The sequence below is a fragment of the Tamandua tetradactyla genome, chromosome 14 (assembly GCF_023851605.1).
Source record: "Tamandua tetradactyla isolate mTamTet1 chromosome 14, mTamTet1.pri, whole genome shotgun sequence".
In the NCBI taxonomy this organism is placed as follows: Eukaryota; Metazoa; Chordata; class Mammalia; order Pilosa; family Myrmecophagidae; genus Tamandua; species Tamandua tetradactyla.
In genome coordinates this window covers 14,042,199-14,066,533 of record NC_135340.1, presented here as the reverse complement: position 1 = coordinate 14,066,533, position 24,335 = coordinate 14,042,199, and the positions used below count along the sequence as shown (strand labels likewise).

The window sequence follows — 24,335 nt, the reverse complement described above, 5'->3', positions numbered from 1 at the left end:
ATCATTTTCTTTCTCACAAATGAGAACTGTTTGACCAAGAATAGAGATTACAATGGCAAAATGAAGCAATCAATGATCTATTTAATACTGATATATATATATTTTTTGGTGCATGGTCCGGGAATCGAACCCAGGTTTCCTGAATGGAAGGTGAGCATGCTACCACTGAACCACCCGTACACCCTAATACTGGCATATTTTTGCATCTGGTGTATGAATTTTTTAAAATAAGAAATTCCTATAGTCAACTAACTCTTACCATATCAATAATATATTGGAGGTGCATAACACTCTAGGATTTTGTGTTAACCAGTCTAACAGCTGCCTTTAAGCCTGTATTTTGCCAAAGCTGAGTTAAGAAAAAAAAAAAATTGAAACTCAAAACTGTTCGGCCTAAGACTTTTTTATGATGTATTCCTGAATTTAAGCTTTGCTACACCAGAATACAATAAGAGCTAACATGATTATACACAATATAAGGATTGTTGCAGTTTATTTAAAACTATAAGTTTTCATGCTTCATCATACAATAAAATATATTACAATGACCACTTTTTAATGCTTTATTCATTGATTAAAAGAATATACATTTAACATAAACCATACAACATCAGTCATCAGGTCAACATTCAGCTGGTTTCCTTACAATTTCTGTCAGGAGTTATTTTATCTGATCACATTTATAAGATAAAATCTCACCACATCTGGCATTTACACACACTGTGCCAGTGGATTCACACTACTGATGTACATATAAAATCCGCATGGTATGTGCTCACTGGAGACAAAACAGTGCACACCTGTCAAAAGGTCATTTTAATATAAGATGGTAAAACCATTTGTAAAACACATATAAACTTTTTCCATAAATAGAATCATATCTGGACATCTGTTGCATAAATTGTGTTTCCAAAGCTTACAATAGAGCAGCCAGGTCTCAGCACTGCTGGGCACCCACGTTGGCTACTAACTTTATTATTGCAGACTGTCCTTTAACATTAAATGCACAACATTCGTACCACGTAAAACTGGGGTCAGGTGGAAGTCTCACAGAGACCACGTCTGTACCGCGGTTGCCCTGAAAACAGTTAAATCGGCTTTTAAAGCCTCTCAGATATAACAAGGTTTTAAAACATACTTCATGGAATGTTCTTCATGTATCATAGCAGCTCATACCTGTGATAGAACAAGCTTTCAGTTTTTCCTTTCCTTTACATTCACTATTCACAGTGAAACAGGTGCATGTTTTTTTTTCTTTTTTTTTTTTTTGTTTTGTTTTTTCAGAGTTCTGAGGTTGCTGACTGAGCCACAGCACAGCTGTGTACCACAGGTCGAAATTCGACCTTAAATATTACAATCTAGCAGTATCTGGCTGGCCAGAGTGGGCCGGCCCCTGCCAGCATGTGGGCACTTCTTCATTTAAGTCTATTCTTTGGCAGCTGACACGCGCGCTGACAGAGAAAAACAGTGACTTGTTGCTAGGAATTTCACGACTAATGTTTGCTTGAAAGCATGTGTGTTTGCAACTTTGTGTTATGATTTTCTTTTAGGAGGTTTTACCCTGGAATGCAGTTTCTTTCTTCCTCCACTATTTGAAATCTGGGCTAAAAAGCTAACTTGAATGTATAATGTAATTGATGAATAAAATTAAGTCAGAAACAGTTAAAAAAAAATCCAACAATTTAAGTTTTCATGTTTATGTAAATATAGTTTTTAAAAAAGGATTAAGGAACGTTCTCTAACCTTGTACTATAAAAATTCAGAATGGTATCTGGTGATATCAACTATTGCATGTGTAAAGAAAGTTAAAGTCTTGTCTTTTCTGTTAAAGATAACTCATTTGGGACCAAATTATCCTCCCTTCTTCCATTTCAAATAAAAATTAATGAAATGCTGTCAGAATGCATGGACGCAATGTACTGCATACAAATCCACCAGGCTATGGATATATATCTATATATGTATAAAAATAATTGGGCTCCTGAGCTCTGAACTCTTGATATACAAATATTAAAAACATCAAAAAGGTAGAGTAACTCAGTGAAAAACAAAGTTAGCCAGCAACCTCAGATAACCTTCAGCTGTATCTCCCTAAGGTTTGGTAACAAGTCCATTAACCGTGAAAGCCTTTAACATTGTCACTTTGAACTTCTAAACCAATATCCGACTACGTTCTTTGATCAAGAAGTAGAATATACATATATAATTCTATAAAGCTAATACTGATTAAACACAGCACAAAGGGATTAATTCACACTACTGAAAAAAAAAAAAACATAATAGGACCCTACTTGCATATGTAACCACAGGAATTGTACATTTTAAAAAAAGCTAAATGCCTTCGCTGAAGCTTTGCATCTCTCTGTAAAAGTGACGATTTGGTTCAGTGAAGACACTGAGTGACTCGATGTCCATGACCGCATGCCAAGGCTGACCCAGGCCCAGGGATACCTGTTCAATAAGGTTATGCACTGGATCCACATCTTGGTCGGCCAGTTCACCTTGGTCAAAATCAATGCTTTCCTCGGTGACTTCAAGCACTTTTAGATCAGAGCCACGGAGACGAGCAATGGCAATGAGGTTGTGTGCCCACACCGTGTAACCTGAAAAATACACAAAAGACAAGCACGATCATTTCCTTGGACTTGACTTTGTCTATTTGGTAAGTTAGTTTTCTTTCTTTGCTCAGTGCTTCCTGAGACACCTCAAATTTATATCTCATTTACTCTTTTGATTCTTTTTCTTTACAAGAACATTGAAATTAGAAAAGGAGGCATGATTGTTTATCCTAGAAAAACAAAATGACTAGAAGTTTAATACTGTCTCCAAGAACACCACTGGAGCTTGAAAGGTAGGTGATGTAATCCTATTCTGATATCACTGCAGTCAGTCAAACAGAAGACACTTAAAAGTTTAAAGTCTAATTTTATGACTTTGGATAATAATATTATCATAGGGAACACAATTTAACTTCGTATATATGTATCCATTAACAACATATACTGAATTGGTATTTTCCATATATGAAAATAATTCCCTACGATGCTTCATAGTCTAAAGTTATAAAGTAATTCTTTAAAGACAAATTGCTAACTGTCAGTAGCAAATATATAAAGTATTAAAAAGTCACGGTAATGATAAGGACCAGCTTTAGAATAATGGTTAACCTCTGGGAAATGGGGGAGGGGCTTAACAGCATCTAAAATTTTATTTCTTAAAAAAGAACAATACTTTACGCATTTGCTTGAAATAACTTTTAAATGAACTGACATTTCTCTATTATATACAAACTCTCCATTTTATTTACCACTTGGAGTACTGATTATTTGCTACTATCTCTGATGACTGGATAAATTATAAAGTAAAACTTAAAAAACAAGATATACACAAGTGCAGGCTACAAAAAATAATGAAACAGAGTTAATAAAGAGACATTCATAGACTTTCTATTTTGTATCCTATAATTGTCTTATAACTACCAGAAAAAAAAAAGTTCTTCATTGTTTCAGAATAGCAACTCGCCAAAGCCCCAGCAAGAAGAAAGCACAGGCTTAGTCAATGGAACCATCATTTAAGAAATGTATACAGATTAGTATTTTGACACTTAGAATCTAAAGCTTGAGGCAGTGTGCATGAAAGGAACTCCACTTTCTCTATCTTCTGTGCAGTGATTTTAAGGGATCTTTTGATTAAAGGGAATATACCTACTACAGGTAGACATGTTTGTTTTCTTAGCTAAATTAATTTCAAATACCACTTTTGTGAAATACTACCAGTCTCATGGTGGAAAAAAAAAGTTAAAGGGAAGTTGAAGCAGGACACTTGGGGCTGAGACATGAGTCCTGAGACATGACTGTTCCACTTGTTGGGGATATATCTCATAAACTGGGCAGTGCGATGGTAGCTTGGTGGCAGAATTCTTGCCTGCCATGCCAAAGACCATGGGTTTGATTCCCAGAGCCTGCTCATACCAAAAACAAAAAATAAAATAAAAAACAAATAATATCTCATAAAATTTAAAAGGATAAGAATCTTCAGATCATCTTGTTATGAGATATCTCGACACTATTGAGGTTGATGTCATCTTTTCATTAGCATAAAATATTTTAAGTTTAATAACAGTATCAAATTATAGTGAGCAAAAATCACCTACCATGAATTGCAAGAAGAGAGAGCTTTGTGCACCTCCATGCTAATAAAACCAACGGATCTTCATTTCGGTTGTCACTAAGATCTGGAAAACCAGACGTGTCAATCACATCATTCATCAGTATAAAATGACTGAGGAACTTGTCATACTGCCTGGATATGAGATCAACAATAGCTCCTGAAACACAAGTGATGTAGCTGTCAAAATGAATCCTCTCTAGTGGTATACTGGGTTTGAGAATCTTTAACATATCTTCACTCTTGATATCAAAAGCCATTATATAGACCCGAAGGTTGGTACTCTTTCGGGACAGGGATTTCCAATGCTCATCATTTGGCATATTGTCCAGAGACTTGTGCATCACAGAAACATTGTGGACCAGGAGAGAAAGTCTCTGCAAAGGCACGTGGTTGCTATCAGTTAAGATTCTTGCCATCTCAGCTGTAAAGTCACAGAAATCCAGGGCAAGTGAGTGTAGATTCACAAATCGCTCCAGTTCAACTGCAGTGATGAGAGTGCTATTACCAGGAATATTGTTATCCAGTAAACTCAGGTGCTCCATGGTGTTGGCAATAGAGTTTGAGAGAGATGACAGTGATGTTGGGGTTACTATTTCCAGCATAAACCCACAGGACAGCCATTTCAGTTGCCTACTATTACTCAGTATTTCTTCAAACAGCTGCTGAATTCTGTAAGAAAAACACCACAGTAATTCCACTAACATTTAATTCTAATCATTTAACACTGACTATTAAAAATAGGTGACAAACAGCATGTCAAGTTGAGACCCATTTTCTCTCAATTAACATCTATTCAACCCATAAGTCATATCATAAATATAGCTAATATCCACATGTAAATATAATAAATAAGATGTACTAAAGATATAGAAATATATTCTTCCTCAAAGGAAAAGTACCATTTTATTGACATCAGTGTGGTAGATGAGAGTGATGATATGCAATTTATGATATAGCAAAGGCAAAAATAAATTATTTTAAATAGCAGTAATTATCCAGCAAGTTCTTTGGTTTGTCTTAAAGAGTTAGGACATGAAATGGCATATTTTAATTACTGTATTTCATAGTTAAGACATTTCCAGGACATACATTCTTTTTAGAAAAAAAAATCATTGCATTTCTATCTTACAATTTCTCAGGATTCAGAAAAAAAAGGGAAGTTATTAATATTAGCCCCTTTTTGCTAACTATATAACTTACTGTTTGATTTTTTTGCCATCAGGATCCACCTTGCTGAGGTATGTATTTGACAAACTTCCTTGCTGTTGTAAAACACTTATGTCTCCAAAAAGACTAAACTTCTGGAGGTTCCTACAAGAAGAATTTTAAAACATTATCTAAATAAATAATGTATGAAAACATCATAGCAGAAGGGATATTCCAGAAAAATACAATGAAAAGCAACACAGTACAGGGGAAACAACACTGGCTTTTAAGAATAAGGATTGGATATGAAGATTCGTTCAGTAACTCAATATTTTAATGATCATAGAAAAGTCTCTTAATGTCCCTGAGACTCATTTTCTTCATCTAGAGTAATAATTCCAATTTTATAGGGTTCAGGGATGAGTAAATAAGAAAATGGCATAGGGAAGAACTATAAAACCTCAAGTTTTGTATAAATGTTAAATTATAACCATTTCTGAAAGTAGTTGACTTAGTCATCTTGGTAAATCCTGAAGGGTACGGCACTGTCTTAAAGGTATCGTCTCAGTAACAAATATTTCTTGACCAAAATTCAAAGAGATACTCCCTCAGTTTTTTTTTTTTTTTTTTTTTTTAACATTTTCTTGTTTTATTGTATTCTGTTTCTCCGTTTTTGTTACATGGGCTGGGGCCGGGAATCGAACCGAGGTCCTCCGGCATAGCAGGCAAGCACTTTGCCCGCTGAGCCACCGCGGCCCGCCCTCTCCCTCAGTTTTATGATCAAACACACAGCTTATTATCAAAAGAGGTCAACAACTAGGCAAAAAATTTGTTTTAGACCATTTTAGCTATAAATCCCTCATACACTTTTCTAAATAAAGTGCGAGAAAACTAAAAATACTGGATAAAGACAGAAACAAAGAAATTAACAAAGCCCCTAAATGTCAATAATAATGAAAGATTCCATTTATAACACAAAACTTAGAAATAACTTTAATAAGATACATATAGTCTAAAGGAGTGATAAGATTTAAATAAGTGAAAAATAATATTTCTTGATAGTATATCATTTTCCCAAATTAATCTTAACTTCACTGAAAAGCCCAATGATTCAAAAATTTAGCTCGAAGAATAATCATTTATGTATTCATTCAACCAAATATTCACTCAGGATCTAAAAAGTACTAGGCACCGTACTATATACTGAGGGGACAATAGCATAAAATGTCGAGAAGGACAGGTAGTACTTGAGTGCTACACATCAGGGAGTAATCTGACAGTCTGTGTAAATCACAGAGGACTTTCTTAAATAAACTGATTAAAATGGGATCATAAGGATGAGTGTTAACCAGGAGAAAGGGGGTGAGAGGAGGGAGTGTGTCACAGGGAAAAGAAAAAGCATGTGCAGAGCTCCTGAAGTTGAAGGTGGCAAACTGAGTGTGAGACACTGAAAGGAACCCTGTGTGACTCGAGTCCAGAGACAGAGGGTGAACACAAAATGAAATGAGGCTGTGGAGGTACATAGGGTCCTATGTTGAATACAAAATTTTGGTTTATTCCTTAAAAGCAAAAAAATGCCCACAGATGGTTTCATGTAGAGAATAACATGATTACATTTATATCTGGAAAACATTACTCTAAAATCAGAACAGCCTGGAAGGAGGGCAGAGTCAAAGTGGCAAGACCAGTTAAGAGGGTATTTTAGTAATAGAGATGAGAGAAAACAGTAGTTTGTACTGGGCTTTTGGTGGTAGAGATGGAGAGAACGGATATTCTGTAGATATATTTAGGAGGTAAAATGGACAGGAATGGGTGCTGAACTAGCTATAGGGGGTAAGGGAGAGTAATCAAGAGTAACTGCTAAATTTTCTGGTTGTGGAACTGCATGGATGGTAGAATTTTTCACTGGGATAGGGATTACTAAGAATGAAACCAGAATATTTTTTTTTTGAAGGAGGAACTATGAAGTAGCTGAGTAGTTGAATGGGATTAGGACAAGAGATTAGCAGTTTCAGAGAAAAATTAGAGCCAATCCTGATACAACAGATCAAAGTAATCAGCAGAGATATGTTACACACATACAAAGTCAAATCAAAATAAAATTGAAAAGTGAAATTGATTTCATCTAATTTCTGAGAGAAAAGACTTTCTAAGTTTAGAAGTAACAGAATAAATTAGAAAGGAAAGAGATCAATTTTAAAAAAAATTTATTATTAAAAAATTAAGAAACAATAAAACATCAACATACATAATCACTAATTCACAATATCATCACTTAGTTGCATATTCATCATTTCTTGGAACATCTGCATTAATTCAGAAAAAGAAATAAAAAGACAATAGAAAAAGAAATAAAACGAACACAGGAAAGAAAAAAAAAAGGATTATACCTACCATACTCCTTACCCCTCACTTTCACTGATCACTAGCATTTCAAACTAAATTTATTTTAGCATTTGTTCCCCCTATTATTTATTTTTATTCCATATGTTCTACTCCTTTGTTGACAAGGTAGATAAAAGGAGCATCAGACACAAGGTTTTCACAATCACACAGTCACATTGTGACAGCTGTATCATTATTCAACCATCCTCAAGAAACATGGCTACTGGAACACAGCTCTACATTTTCAGGCAGTTCCCTCCAGCCTCTCCATTACATCTTGAATAACAAGATGATATCTACTTGATGCATAAAAATAACTTCCAGGATAACCTCTCCACTCTGTTTGACATCTCTCAGCCATTGACACTTTGTCTCATTTCCCTCTTTCCCCTTTTGGTGGAGAAGGTTTTCAAAGAGATCAATTTTGACAATAAAAAATGAAAAAATACGATATACAACAGCACACCCTACTAAATAGCACAAACCAAAAAATGGGTAAAACATGAAATAAATGTTAGTCATTTTTTTATATATAAAAGAACTGAACATAAATCAAGAAGAAAAACATTAAGAATCCAACTGGTAAATGAAAAGGTTATTCAGCAGCTAATGTAGAACATATTAAGGAAAACATTAGAGGGATTACTAATGGAAATAATCAAATTTTTCTTGACCTTTAAAACATCTCATATTACTCACTCTAGTAAACCTAATCAACTCCCCATGTGCCTACAAAAAGCTGTATTCTTAAAAAATTTCAAAGGAAGACATCAAACTTTAAAACAAACAAACACACTATTTACCCCTTAAAAAAAAACAGCAACAACAAAAAATGTTTTCAAGAGGAAGGTCACTATATCAGATTCTAAAGGACACATCATTACAACAGGTTGTTTGCTTTAAAAAATATTTTCCCTTTTCGCTGTTCTTTCTAAAGTTGCCACCACATTTACAAATATAAAGCAGTTAATTTGTTTCTTAAAACCTCCTCTAGAAAGCAAAACGTAAAAAACTTAAAGACCTAAAAGAATGAATATTACTTTTTGGAGAATAAGGATTCTAATATAAAGTGAAAAAAGGTGTCACAATCAATTTCTGATCAATTGAGGGAGAAGTCCTGAAATAAGTCATACAGCTCAGTATTTTTCTCCCTTCAACCCAATTTCCACTAATTACTATTCTATACTCTGGTGTTAAAACACACGCATAAAAGACTTTTACTTCTTCCATGAAAAATTAAACAACTGAGAACTGCTCTCCTATGGTAAACAATGAGAAAACTGGACAAAATATATGAAACAACTGTTTTTTGATATTGGACAATAAGCAATGAAGGACTGAGATCCTTGAAAGGTGTGGGAGAATGAGGTGATCCCTATGATTGCCCTCTGTTATGGCCTAGAGAGTTTCCAGGTTGCCACACAGGATGAGGGAACCCAAACAGAGCCCAGCAGTTACTGAGAGTTAAGGAGGCAGCGTTGAGGAGGACAAAGTGCCTAGAATTTGCAGGGCAGAGACAAGACAGCTCATTTATCTCTGCTCTAATCTTTGGTACTGTCTTCCTGCTTTGGGTTTAGCTTGTTCTTTTTCTAGTTCTTCCAGTTTTGCGGTTAGGTCTCTGATTTGAAATCTTTCTTCTTTTTTTAATGTAAGCATTTAGGGCTATTCATTTCCCTCTCAGCACTTGAAAAGAATGTATATTCGGTTGTTATTAGCTGAAGTGTTCTATGTATAACTGTGAGGTTTAGTTAGTTTATTTGAGTCTCTTTCCTTGTGGATCTTCTAATGTTCTATTCTTGGTAGAGTTTTGTATGTTGAGCCATCCTTGCATTACTGGGATAAATCCTACCTTATGATGATGTATAATCTTTTAAATATGTTGTTGGATTTAGTTTGCCAGTATATCATTAAGGATTTGTGTATCTATATTCATGAGAGAACTAGTGTGTAATTTTCTTTTCTTATGATATCTTTGATATCAGGGTAATGTTGGTCTTATAGGATAAGTAAGGACATGTTCTCTCCTCTTGAATTTGTTGGAAGAGTTTGAGAAGAATTCTTTTTAAAATGTTTGGTAGAATTCACCAATCAGGCAGTTTATCTGATCCTTGACAGTACTTTTTCAGGGACACTTGATTTCTAAGTCAATGTCTGTACAGAGTCCTGCTGAGATTTTCTATTGCTTCTTGAGTCAGTTTAGGTAATTTGTGTGTTTCTAGGAATTTTGCATTTCATCTAGGTTGTCTAATTTGTTGGCATACAAGTATTCATAGTTTTCCCCCGTAATACTTTTATTTCACTGAGTGATATATGTTGCTAAACATCTAGTATAAAAGGATAATTTTACTTAACCTAGACAGTAACGAAGTGGCAGAATATTACCTTTGCTTGGTACTAATCATTTGAGTGTTTATAAATTGTTTTCTCATTTTTATACTGACCACACTGGCCTGAATGAAGCAATCATTGTTTCCTGTGGACACAAGCAACATAAGCTATAACATAATGAGCAAGGATAACGTTATTTACCCTTCAAACTGTTCCCCAGGAGAAATTAAAGGTAAGCCGAAAGAGTATTGAATGGGAAAGCAGGCTCTGTCATTAAATCAGTTATAGAAAAATGTAAAAATTTTCTGAATTTCAGTTTTCTTATTTGCAAACTAATTTTTAAGTTATTCAGAAAGAAAAATATTATCACATTATTAACATCTAATTTCTTCTTGTAAACATCATGATATTTAGTCATTGTGGTGGCTTGGAGCTTTGTACCCAAGAAAAACATGTTGTTAAACTTAATCCATTCCTGTGGGTGTGAAACCATTGTAAATAGGACCTTTTAATGGGGTTACTTCAGTTAAGCTGTGGCCCAATTGAGTAAGCATGGGTCTCAGTCTTATCACTGCAGTCCTTTATAAGCAGAATGAAATTCAAACATATATATAGAAAGCCACAGGAAGCAAGAAGCTAAAGGCCAACAGAACACAGAAGAGAAAGGAGAGACCAAGAGAGGCCACCATGTGACAAGGACCAAGGATTGCTGGCGGTCAGCCCCAGAGCACCAGTCTTGAAGCATGTACCAATAGTGTTACCAACAGCTAAAAACAGCTCATCCTATTTTTCTCAGAATTTCTAACACTGTCAGTATTAGTACTATTATTGAGAATAACCTTCTCAATTAAGAGACAACCCATATTATTACTTCTTAGAATGATCAATATGGGTTCCTCATTGATAAATATTTTTCATTTATATAAATTTAAACTGAAGTACCTGTTTCTTTGATTCTGATTTACATTACTTTGGGGTTAGGACAGAAAATGAATGAATGAAAAATAGTGTAGGTGTAAGGATATGGTAAGTATCATATATTGATGGTGTTTATTCTCTAATAGGCATCAATTATTTACCAGTTTTCACATTTCAGTTTGTTACTGCAAAACATATAGTAATTTTATGAATTGATAAAATTAAAAATATGACAACATTTAACAAGGAAAATAGTTTATAAATTTAAAAAAAGTAAACCAATATTAGAAAAATATATACATGTATATAGCCAAATGGTACAAACAGGGGATTTGTGGACTCCTAGTTGGGGGTTCTTATTAGAAATTGGTGATAAAATTTTGAGTTTATGTGTACTTTGTGGGAGAAGGATCATTAGCTCTTCAAAAACTGACCAAAAAGATTAAGAATCATTGACCTAAGCCTAGAGTCCTATAGGGATATTAAAAAACATAACACAACAATAAAACAAAAGAACAAAAGAGCAACCAAAAGAACTCCAGACCTACATATATGATCTGTCCACATTTAAAATGTAATATTTACCAATGTAAGCTCCTTCTCCTTACAACTCCCAAGTTTTAACAAATACTTTCCTTCAAGGTTAAATTAAGAAAGCACATGTACCTACCTAGCAGTCAATGACAGGGATCACTATTAAAGATTAACTCAAAAATAGGGAAAAGGAAAAGCTAAATTAAGTACATTAGGATCAATACCTATTTTATTTTAGGTCTAGGTCTAGAGCCATGAATGTATGCTATATTGATATTGCTGGTAAGGCTTCAAATCTGGGAAAATGATTTTCCTGTTAACATTTCACTTTTTAATCAACTGAAATCCCAGCTGTCAAAAACTAATATAACAACTAATAAAACAAATATAAAAATATAAAGCAAATATATAAAAGAATAAAATAGTGAAATTTATCAGTAGTTTACCAGTCTGTGGTGAAAATAAAAGACTCTACTTAGGAAATTCTTAAAGAATTTTGTTACAAATAAAGTGTTTGATTACCCTTCAAAATTCTAGTCCAATTTTTGTTCCCCCCCAAAAGTACTAGACTGTACTTTTCAGTTAATATCTTAAAGGAACTAAAGCATCTTAAGTTTTGACACTTAAAGGTTTTTTTTTTTTTATATTAATCATGCCACCTCCCAGGGTGATTTCAATTTAGAATTTGCAAAAGACAATTTACGTTTCTATTTTTAGGCTGTATTTCTCCCTAAAATCTACACCAGTAAAACTTTAAGCATATGTGTAAATTTCATCTTCTTTGTTGGATTCTTTTGTTGATAATTTGAAATGTAAATAAGACTAATTTAATAATGGAAGTCTTAAGTATCTCCTATTTACTTTTTAGTGAGTATCTTCTTGGCTTCTGGGAATACAGAACCCTTTGCATATGAAAATTTTTTTTGTTAAACGCAAAGAAGCACAGTTGGAGTTGAGGGTCATGTTTCAAATTCAAGTTGGGAAATGTTTGGAAAGCACATGGAATTTATAAACGTTTTTGTCTATGAAGAATGCAGGCTTAATTAAATCCTGGCTTTTAAAAATCTGATTATTTCTTTGAATAAAACCAAGAAAACTAATTCTCTTGTCATGACCTAATACACAAATTTGACTGTAATATATAAACAATTTCAGGGCTAATCTGTCTTTTAGTTATATAGTATATATTTCTGAAAACAAATGGTCAGAAAAATGTTTTATTGATTTAATCATCCCGTAGAGCACATTTTAACATATATATATATACATATCTCTTTAAAAACTTTCCTCTACAATATTTACATGTGTAAGCCATTCCAATCAGTAACATTTCTTTTTAACAAATGATTTTCAGCAGAGGTGGGGGGCGTGTGACTCCCAAATGAGATTTTATTGCCTTATAGGGAAAATGGATATGAAATACTAAATGCACTGGGTTTAAGATGGGGAAATTGATAGATTTAATGTAAATTCTATGTTAAGTTACCCTTTATGAGCAAGATATTTACAAAAGATGAGTAAATTATGTATAATTTGATTTAGGTTTGTAGGGGGCTTAAAAATGTTCAATATAGATGAATATTTAAAATAAGAGTGTAAAAAAATCAACATCTACTTTAACTATTGTACAGCCGATATATATTACTTTCATAGGATTTCTGATGATGTGAAAAATGCATAATTTATTAATTGAAAAAGTACAAAATTATATGTAAATTATTATTCCAAATCTGAAGAAGGATGCATCAAATTTTACCAATGATTATCTGAGTGGAGAAATTTTTCTGTATTTTTCAAGTTCTTGGTTATTAGAAACATTATTTGGTAATTGAGGGGAAAAAATAATAAATTAGCTTTATATAGCTTTCACCTTTATAAGAACTTTAAAATCATTTCTAAAAATTAGCAACTTATGGGCGGGCCACGGTGGCTCAGTAGGCAAGAATGCTCATCTGCCATGCCAGAGGACCCGGGTTCGATTCCCGGTGCCTGCCCATGTAAAAAAAAAAAATTAGCAATTTGCATCACAGTAAAATTTAACTGAGGTTAATACAAGGAAACTCTGCTAGCTTAGGTACAGCTATACAACATTTAAGGATATTCTAGCAATATTACCAACATGCCACTCAGGGCAACTTAATAATTTTATTTGCAGTAATGAAATGGTAATAATCTTGTTAGAGTAGAAACAATAACACTGCTAACTTTCCTTATGGATGTAATCACAGACATATTTTGAACCTGGAAAGATCTGTGGGATCATCCAATTCAAGCTCCTCTGTTTACAGATGAGGAAACTGAGACTTGTCCAGGAGTGCAAAGCTAACTAGGGCAGAGGCAGGGAGAGGACCAGGGTTCTCACTCTCACTTCATTCGTGCTGTTTCTTATGATAAAACTGTGTCTTTGAATACAATGGTCTTGCCAAAAGTGACAGAAAAAATTGAGTGGCATATTTTAGAGCAGTGTTTGGTGGATTATTGTGGGGGGAAGAGATTTTAGGTACTTCAAAATGAAAATTTACTTACTGAGTGACGTGAAAAACAATACATTTTAAAACAGGAAAAAAAAAAAGGTAACTCAAGGGCAGCTTTCAAATATACCATGCTGAAATTAATTTAAACCATGTGGCAAAGCCAAGGCACTCTACACACAGCCTCCAGGTGGCTGGCTCATTTTTGTATCTGATGGTAAAACAGAGACTGAAGAGAACATCCAGGCAACAACCCTCAGAATAAAAACTGCTGAACTGTGGCAATAAATAGATGCCTCATCTTCAGGCCAGGAGACCATATAAGTAAAAAGGAATTGTGTCACATAATCCTTTTAATTAAAGTGATTTTAATGTTGAATCTGCAAATGTCTGAAGAAGCAAAAATGACTCTTTTCTGTAAGACAGCTACAACATATACTTGCTCAAAAGGATGTAACAATAACATATCAGGAAAACATTTCAGTTGGTTATGTTTTTTCTTTTCTCTTAGTTCTCCAAACTCATTTAGCACAGTTCCTATGGTAATATTAAGAGCATACAACCTACCTACTAGTGCTTTGCAAATCCTAAAATGTGTTGTGAAATAGCACAACATCATAAAATGTGGCCAAAGGAGAATGAATTTCTTCAGTTTAATTATGTCCTTCTTTAACTATATTTTAAAAAGTCATCAGTTCTAGATTTAGAGCTAAACCAGATAATTACGCACCTACAACGTAGAAACTCAGTCAATAGGCTGTTCTCCTAATCTTTTGCTCATTTAATTATTAAATGTATTGTGTACTAATGATGTGAAAAGTTATGGCAGTTAAATTCCAAGGGTCCATGCATGAGCTTAGATTCTTGGAATAGAAATAAAGATTTTAAAAAGACTTTTTGGGTGGGTGATGGTGGCGCAATGGCAGAGTTCTTGGTCTGCCATGCTGGAGACCCGGGTTTGATTTCTGGTGCCCATCCAGAAAAAAAGAAAATGACTTTTTTCCCTCTCTTTTATCAGGTGATACTTTGTCAAGAGCTGCATACTGAAGTACACAGGGTAAAAGTACAGTATATGTCAAGTATTTGGTCTAAAATACTTCAGGAAGGAAAAAAAAAGTACAGATAAAGCAAAAATCTATAAATGAATGAATGTGGATGATGGATATATATGGGGGAATACTGTGTCTACTTTTTATGTATGTTCAAACATTTCATAAGGAACATTAGCAAGCAAGGCAGCCAATTACTTTATATATTAATTATATAACCCTGGTGAGTCACCTACCTATTCTATGCTTCTGTTTCAGCTTCCTCGTAAGGGTGGTTGGGTATCGCTGTTTCTCTGGGAAAACGTATCCCCTCAGCCCTCTGCAGCACTAGCAATATGGACTGGCCCTTGATCAGCCCCCTGGCCCTGGAGGTATGGGTGCTTAGCTTTCATAACTTGAGGAAGTGGGGCTAAGCTAGAAAAGCTCAAAGGCTCTTGCCTAAGGTAACTACCTTTCTTCTTTGCCTTGAACCAAAATTGTCCTTTTGAGATTTCTAAGAGTGAGACTCATTTTTGAAGTTACTGGCAACATCTGAAAAACAAACTAGGTTAAAAGACAGGCCAACTCTGGCTCCTGTGTTCTCCCTTTTCCTTGTCCCCTTACAAAGCAGAGTAGAAAAAGAGCATACATGATGGATGCCTGGGTAGAAAAACAGACATAACAGGGCCTAGTGTTTGGGTGATGAAACCAGTGAACTGGGGGCAAGGAAAAGGAAAACATCCTTGTGTTGGGTACCACTCCCTTCCTCCTTTCTGTTTAGTTCTACCATCTTGAACTCACAGCTAATGAAAGGGCTAGACCAACACAAGTTCCAAGGAATAATGAGTCTACATTAATCAGAAAAGTGAGGGAGGAGAAAAGAGGGAAAGGAAAATTCCAATTGGCTACAGTAAGGAAGACCAGGAAATTTCTGGGCCATTCATTAACCGACCCAAATTTATGTAAGGGCTGCAAGAACAGGGTACTGGTTGGACACGTAGTTAGTGGTAAAGGGAGGTGACACCAAAAATAAGCCAAGTTTTCAGAAAATAAATTGCGTCTAAATCTAAAGTATTTTTTATGAATGACAGTGCTTTTGTAAAAGAAGCACTGTCGTTTCTAAAAAAAAGCAAGATAGTGCCAAAAAGGGAAAAAAATATTTCCAGATATATTTAGGGAAAAGCAATTAAAAGGGTAATAGAATATTAATAAAACAATTATATCTAATACTTTCATACTCATATTCTACTTCTAAAAGGCCTCCAGAGAAAAATAAATATAGAATATGGCCACTCATCACTTCTGATCACAGCCTCATCAAAGCCATCATCACCTTTTTTTGTTGACTGGATTATTGCAAGAGACTCTTGTTGATGTCTTTACAAAAGCCTAAACTAAGAGTTTACTGATTTCCACATCCCTTTCCCTTTTCTGTTTCTTGAACAAACCAGCCATACTCTCACTGCGGAGCCACTCTACACTGCTACTTGTGTCTAGAAACACTTTTTCCAGAGAAATACATGACTTACTCCCTCTCTTACTTCAAACACCATTTCAGCAATTAAAACCTTCCTTAACCGCTCTATTTTAAAGGGCAATACTCCTTCTCAACTCCACCATTGGATACTCCCTTCACTGTTCTATTTTTCTTCACAGCATTTATTATTAACAGAGCTACACTATATTTTACATGTTTATTTTTGTCTTCTTTTTCCACTAGAATAAGCTCTATGAAGGCAGGGCTTTTGTCTCTTTTGATTACTGGTATATTCCCAGCAGTAATCTAGGACATTAGTAGGCATTAAATAAAAATTTTGAACAGTATATTTAAGTAGGTTCATGACAAAAACTAGAATCTATTTAGCTACTCATCACATACAAATTTAGGCCACAGAACAGTTTTCAATTACATAATATATTAGGTATCCATCCAAAATTATGTATTTGCCCAGAAAACTGAAAATTCTTTTTTCAAATCCTATGATTTGTACTTAAGTTCTCAGCCACAGTTCCTGAGTAATACACAAGTGAAATAGGTATATTAAAATTCCACTTAAAAGAAATATTTTATTTCTGTATAAGAATTTACACATGAATATTGAATAGCCATTACAGTTTTTGTTAAACACTTACAAATATAGATCAAGTGGGTTAGTTTGGGCAATTCTCCAAAAGCAATATTAACCACCTATGAGTCCAACATTTATTCCACAAAGTCTAAACGCAGAGGGTTGAAAACCTTAATCTTCTTATGGAATTCTTGTTGGACTGTTTACCACAACTGGGGACCCAAAAGGCTTCTGAGATCAGGCATGATAATCTTGTTCTCTCTTCCAAGATTCAGAACTGGGGAACTTCACCTTTGGCATTACTTTGGTATATTTCCTTTCATTCAGAGGACCAGAATTATTTGTTTGATGTAGTAAGTAGTATCAGTGGAACTCAGTCATCCTAAATTAAAGTTAAAACAGCTATCTCTAATTATCTGTGGGAAAAGGAGAATACATAAGAATCTGGTACTTTAAGAAGATGCTCTTAAAAAGGTTAAAACCCTTCTGAATACCATGAAGGACCTTATGAAACACATTTTTTTTTTCTTTTCTAAACTGATAAAAGCTAAAATAATCTACCTCATTGCACGAAATGCTTTCAGGCCAATTCTATTCTTCTTAGTCCATATTCAATATCAACTGTAATTACATCCACATAACAACCTTTGATAATTTTATTTCCTATTCTTGCAAATGCTAATTGTCTTATTTGCCAGGATTGCTGTAATTAGTTAGTTTAAATAACAGGAATTTATTGTTTCTCCTAAGTTTTGGAGATAAGAAGTCCAAAATCAAGGTGTCTACAGGGCTATTCTTTCCCTTAAGTCTGCACCATTTTGGTGATGGCTTGTAGGCAATCCATAACTCAATCTCTGCTTCCATCACATGGCTGTCTCTTTCCCTGTCTCCTCCTGTGTCCTAACTTCCTCTGCTTATAAGGACTCCAGTCGAATTAGATCAAGGCCCACCATGCTTCAGTATGGTCTCACTGTAACTAATAACATCTTTCAAGATCTTACATACAAATGAGTTCACATTCACAGGACTAGGGGTGAGAACTTGAACATGTCTTTGTAGGGGATATGATTCAATCCGCAACAATAATGAACAACCACAGTTAAATCAAATGAGCAAAAACACTTAAGAGAAAGGTTGTCCAACAGAGATTTCTGCTGTGGTGTAAATGTTCCATTCTATGTTGTCCAATATAGTAGCCACTAGACACATTTGGCTATTGAGTACTTGTAATGAGGTTAGTGAGTCTGAGCAACTGAATCTTTGATTTTATTTAATGTTAATTAATTTAAATTTAAATAGCTTTATGTGGCTAGTGGCTAACCAGATTGGACAACACTACTTTAGAGCCCAGAAATATGGCAATGGCCTAGAACAGTATTACTCACTAGCTTTATTGGAATCCATCAACTGAGAGCTATTTCCTAGAACTTGTTTTACAAGTTCACTTACTCAGTTACCATGTAAGAATTACTGTCAACCTAAAATCTCAGAAGTTACACTAAAAGGTATATTTAAATAAGATTAACATTTAAAAATTGCTATTTAACATTAAGACATAATTTTTATAGTAGTAAAGACAAGAAAATAGAGTGTGTCTTACAGAGAAATGATAGAAACTACCGATTCTTTCTTTTCTCTCACTACTCACATCCAATCATCAAGTCCTCTTGGCTCTAATTACAAAATATATTCCAACCTATTTTTCTTCATCCCCTTTGCTGCCATCCTAGTACAAGCTACCATCATCTCTTGCCGAGATTATAACAGCTTTCCAACTTGTCTTTCTCTTCTAATAATCTATTCACCACACTGCAGCCAGAGTGGTTGTCTAAAATGCAAATTAAATCACATCATTCTCTTGTTTAAAAATTTTTAATGACTTCTATTCTTAAAATATAGTGAAAACGTCATTGTATGGTTTACAAGGCCATAAAATCCCATCCCTCCCTCTCTCTCCTAATGCTCGTCATGACACCAAGCTCATCCTCACTCACCAGACTCCTGCCACACTTTCTTTCCTACTGTTGGAATAGGCCAAATTCTGTTTGGCCTAAGGCCTTGGTGCTTACTGTTTCTTCTCCTAGAAATGCTATTCTCTTGGATCTTCAGATGGCTAACTCTCCTCATTCATGTTGCAGCTCAAATCTCCTGCTCAAAAGAGGTTTCCTGGACTCTGCCAATGTTTCTACCTAGTCACCCTTTATTACATAGTCCTCTTTTATTTAAAGACTGTGACATTTTCACAGTCTGAAATAATATCTTTCATTTGTTTACCTGTTTTTCCCCCTCTAGAATGTAGACTCCATGAGAATAGGGACCTTGTCTTCTCTGTGTGACACACAGCAAGTTCTCAATATTTGGAGGGAAAAAAGCACCCAATTTTCTATAACTATCATTTTAGGTCCTATATAAATTGGGTGAACTCTTCCAAGACTGTCTCAGAACTAACACATTAAAACAGAAATGATTTAATCACTCTACTCAAAAGCTGCTCAAGAGCTTCATTTAACATAGTTGGGAAAAATAATATCTTTTTTGCTGAGTTTTACTTCTTATCCTCCATCTGTCAGTTCTCAGTAATTGTAAGAATGCTCCTATGTTCAGAGAGCTCCAATCCCTCTAACAGCAGCCTTCTTGGGAGATTAGTTTCTTAGCACGTTTTAACAGTCCCTGCTCTTTTCAATTACTGATTTTGAGGCTGTCCCTACAGAACCACTTTAATTTGTCAGTTTTAAGCTAAGGAGTCTGCTGGGAAATACACAGCCTCACTTCCCTTCTCTATAGGCAACCTACCTTCTTGGTCAGGGTAGACTGGTAAAAGTCCCAATATATATATTTTAAAGTATTTATTCTGTAAATGGGTCTCTTGATAGATAGATAGATAAATAATAAAGCAAGCTCTCAAAATGAAATGCTGTCACATGTATTTATTACACTATAATGGGGAAATATTTCAAGAAAAATAAAGGTTGAAGGTTGTTGGGGATCACACCTTCATCAAGTCATTTCCAGGTATTTGGATTTTGGTGGACTGCTGCTGAGAAAATAATACAAAGGAAAACTCTGCTTCACTGTGCATGCCAAATCACCATGACCAAGTCTAAGAACTGTTAGCAGATTTCTATTACTAAGAGGGTTTATAAGCAGAGATGGCCATGAAATGGGCAGTCCATGGAGTTCATATAATAGTCTTTCTGCACTGCTGCCATGTTCATTCTTTTAAAAAAGTACTGCTCAAAATACAGCATTCCATCAAAGAAAAGCTTATATAAAATGTTCATATTTTCCAGAAAAGCATAAACCAGACGATGTTAATCCAACTATGGCTACTGTCTGAGAATAAGTATTTTTAGTGACTGGGTCTATTACCTTTTATCATAAACCTTATGACCATGAACTTTCCTTATTCCTAAGGTATCTGAAATATTGCATTCTGACAGGCAGTACTCAACTTGACAACCAGATTAAATCCCAGAAATGCATTTCTAAGTACAATTTCTGGTAGAATGATCAGAGAAGAAATTCAGCTTATTTAACTTCTAATACAGCCTAATGGACACTTTCTGTTCATGAAAAAGGCAGAGATTCTAGCCCCTCTACGAGAAAGGAGCTCTGAAACCACGAAGCCTGTATTTCACCCTCTAAGAGCCACTTCTATACACCTCTCCTCCTCGATTCTCATCAGTTCTTGCTAACCCCCAGGATATCAATAAAGCTATGGTACTCCAAAAGACATGTGCATATGAGACCCAGGAATTAAGTAAAACAAAAGTCAAATTATCCTCTCAGAAGAGCAGTATCTTTTGAAAGTTCTCACAATTCAAGATCATAGCTCTAGCCCTTTTCCTGCGGGACATGAAAATAACTGGTACACAACAAAATAACAGTCTGAATCATATAAAGGAATTGTGCACAAAAGCCGGAAGCAAAAAGTTTGAGATGTGATAGGCATTATTATACTCCCTTTTTAAATTTATAGACTGGCAGAAATCATAAGGCAAACCACTGTAAATTTAAACTGGAAACATAAAGAAAAATGTAAACAGTTCATTCTCCCTGTTAGTTATTAAAGCTGTATGGTTTTAAAAAAAGATGCAAGTATACTAAAATAAGTTATTTTACCCTATGTTTTGGGCCTTCATTGAACCTGAAGTCTGATGTTCATGTGGTGACAGAAAGAAATAAGGATAGGCTTTATAAGAGATACTAAATAAGCAACTTGGATTTAATAAGTTTCAAATTTGTTAAAACTTAAAGAAAATCACCCCCATTTATATTTTTAACATTCATATTAATTCCTTCAATATTACCAGAAGTATCTCAAGATATTTAAAAAAAAACAAAGGTGGGATTAATTTATTTCCATACATGTAAAGAAAATTTATTTTAAAATACACTTTGATATATCAGAAGTAGAAACTGCTCCATACAGTTAGGCTACACTTTTAATTTCTCGCATACACAGTGAATATGATACCAGAGCAGCACAAGATGCAGGATCCCTTCAGTTGATAAGAAAATTTAAATTCAGGGATGATGTATTTGTATAGAAGTGATAGCTGACCCAGAAGGACAGGTAGATTGGGATGCTAATAAAAGTGGTAGAGGTGAGGAAGGGAGGGAGAAGATATTCAAACAAACAAAACTAAATAAATAAGGGAAGATGAAATACAAAACTATTTTGCCTATGAAATATTATTCATTCACCCATTCATCCATCCATCTGCTCAGCTATTAAAGCACTTAAAAGATACTAGGCACTGCCGAAGACTTGTTCTTACTTGGAACCAAAGGCACACATTTTTCAGATGGTTGCACAGAAGTGGTATCTGATCTCAGAACAGAAACATGTAATGGGTACTCGCCAAATTAACCCTCAGTCTTGGTTTCATCAGTAGTAAGTGCTCACTGACTCTGATTCTTTCCAGCTTCTGTGGTCAGTTGGTCCTCAAGCCATACATTCAACCCCAGGACAGAGTTTCCAGTCTGGTCAAGACTAATTTATAGCCTCAAAAGCTTCTCTTGCCAGATAAAATCAAAAGTAAGGAAATGGAAAGGGCATCCTAAGTGAAAAACTGGGGATATACAAGGCCATGTAGTGATGCATGTTCCAGATACAATTTGGAGTTATTATCTCCTGACCTGTCTTCAGACACAAAATTAAGGATTCACATACAGAAACACATAAGCATTAAACCAGACCCTGCTCTCAACTCCTTTCAACATTATGCTGTTAGGGTTTTTACTGTAAAAGGAAGGACACTGCTCTTAGAGAAGAACAATGTGGTATGATAATATGAATTTTACTTGACCGTATTAAGTATCAGTTTCATTTCTACAAAATAGAAGGGTCATTGGAAGGATCAAATGAGAAATGAATGTGAAAGTACTTATAAGCTGCTAAATTATTACTAAGTTGCTCCTGCGGTTTATTCAGACTCTTGATTTTTGAACTTTCTTCCAACTCATAGTTTAATCGTAAGGTTGAGTTAGAATAGTCAGATTCAGAAAATCTGAAGTAATAGGAAATAAAGGAAAATGCTGATTGGGATACTGGATCAGCACACAAGGAGTTAGTCCCAGAATTACAGTAAATTCCTAATGCAAAACAAGGGCAGTTACCTGCTTACCTCTGCAGACACTAACTCCCCCCCCCCCCGCCCCCTACCCCGCACCCCTAGATTGTACCGTGCTACTTCTAGGTGAATCACTGGGGAGAATGTGAGTTCAGAGGACCATCGGAGGGACTTCCAACCTTGATGATCAACCCCTTCTCCAATCCCTTTAAAGAACACTCCCTACTCTTTGGGACTAGCGCAGACAAAACTGTTTTCTGTAGGAAAATGGCAGCCAAAGGTTTCTTTTAGGGACAGTTTTGTTACTATGACATACCAGTAGCACACCTTACGCCTCCTCCGCCAAGAATTACCTATTTTTAATGGACAGATCCAGCGTAAAAACAAAACAAAACACCCCAGAAAATCTGGGTTATGTTTTGTTTCTCCCAAGACTCAACTCACAGGCGTCACTTCCAAGTCTCACCCTCCTATCTGCAAAATGAATGACGTCGCCTGTCAGGTCCATCCCATGGCCACCGAGAGGATGAATGAGACAGTACCTGGAAGGCGCCAGAGATGGTGCCTGGGAAACACCGAGTCCCACCGCTGTTTATGAAGTATTATGATGGGTCGCGTTATAGCCTCTCACCTCAGGGAAACAGCCGGGTCAGAACTGACAGCACGAGACACCCAAGACAGACGACGCATCCACGCTGAATCTATTTCGGAGTGCGGGGGAGGCAAAGGAGGTGACCCCGAGCCCCAGGACCAGCGTACCTGTTGTTCCGGATGCTGACCAGCACGCACAGCACCAGTTCCAAGTAGGTGCGCAGCACTTCCAGCCAACGGGTTGATAGCTGTAGAGCCTCCACTTCTCCGACAGCCCCAGGGCCCGCCCTGCCGCCGTCGCCCGGGCCGCCGCCGCCGCTCAGGTAATTCTCGGCGGCAAACTCAACGCGCAGCTCCCGCACGAACCAGCCACACTTGCGCATGAGGAATTCGAGCCGCGGCTGCTCCGCGGGCGAGACGCGGAGACTGATGCGGAGCTGCGGCCAGAGCGCCGGGTAGAAGAGGCATTCGCGCCAGTGCGAGCAAGAAGCCGAGGCCCGCAGCCGGTCCGGCGCGGGCAGGAAGGAGAAGATGTGCACGATCAGCTCGCTGGGCAGCGACGCGGCGCCCGCCGCCTGCCCGCACAGAGCCATCCGGCCCCGCCGCCCGCCGCCGGTTCCCGGCCGCCCCCCCAGCCCCCGGAGCAGCCCTCGTAGCCGTCGTAGCCGCTGCAGCCGCAGCCGCTGCCGCCGCCACCGCGCTACTCGGGCGGCCCCGGCTCGGGTTCGAGCTCCCGGCGGACGGGGCTGCGGCACTGACAAGAACAACAACATCAATGACAAGGAAGAAGGGGGCGGAACCGTCGTGGGTCCCCGGCGGAACCAAGTGGAGCACAAGGAGCGGAGAGGGGGAAAGGCCTCTGAGGAGGTGGTCTCTAGACGGTCAGTTTCGGGCCTTTTAAGCTCTGCTTACGTGCGTCCGAGGTTTATACCTCCCATAGCTACAAAATCCTCCCCTACACTGCTTCGGGTCGTGGAAGCGGCGGGGTTTAAGATAAGGAAACGGCAGCTCTCCCCGCGCCTCGAGGCGGAAGCAGCGCAGTGGTAGGAGCTGCGTTTGACGTCGCTGGCGGTGGGAGGAGCTGGGCGCCGACGGTCGCGGCTTCCGGAAGAGAGGACC

At 36.4% G+C, this 24,335-nt stretch overlaps 1 protein-coding gene across 1 annotated transcript; it reads right to left on the bottom strand.

The window, feature by feature from the left end:
* Positions 1-549: 549 nt before the first annotated feature.
* FBXO33 (F-box protein 33) lies at positions 550-24,318 on the bottom strand. The gene is made up of 4 exons (XM_077126877.1): positions 23,385-24,318; positions 5,371-5,481; positions 4,154-4,839; positions 550-2,603 (listed from the first exon to the last, which is right to left on the bottom strand). Exons 1-4 carry the CDS (start codon positions 23,987-23,989, stop codon positions 2,332-2,334), a joined length of 1,674 nt encoding a protein of 557 aa, XP_076982992.1. The 5' UTR covers positions 23,990-24,318; the 3' UTR covers positions 550-2,331.
* Positions 24,319-24,335: the final 17 nt, after the last annotated feature.

Coding starts and splice junctions, on each gene's coding strand:
- FBXO33 (XM_077126877.1), bottom strand. CDS start 23,989: ATGTTGTTGTTCTTGTCAGTGCCGCAGCCCCGTCCGCCGGGAGCTCGA. Junction 4,840..5,370: donor GATGGCAAAAAAATCAAACA/GTAAGTTATATA, acceptor TTTTTCTTACAG/AATTCAGCAGCTGTTTGAAG. Junction 2,604..4,153: donor CTCTCTTCTTGCAATTCATG/GTAGGTGATTTT, acceptor TGTATTTTTCAG/GTTACACGGTGTGGGCACAC.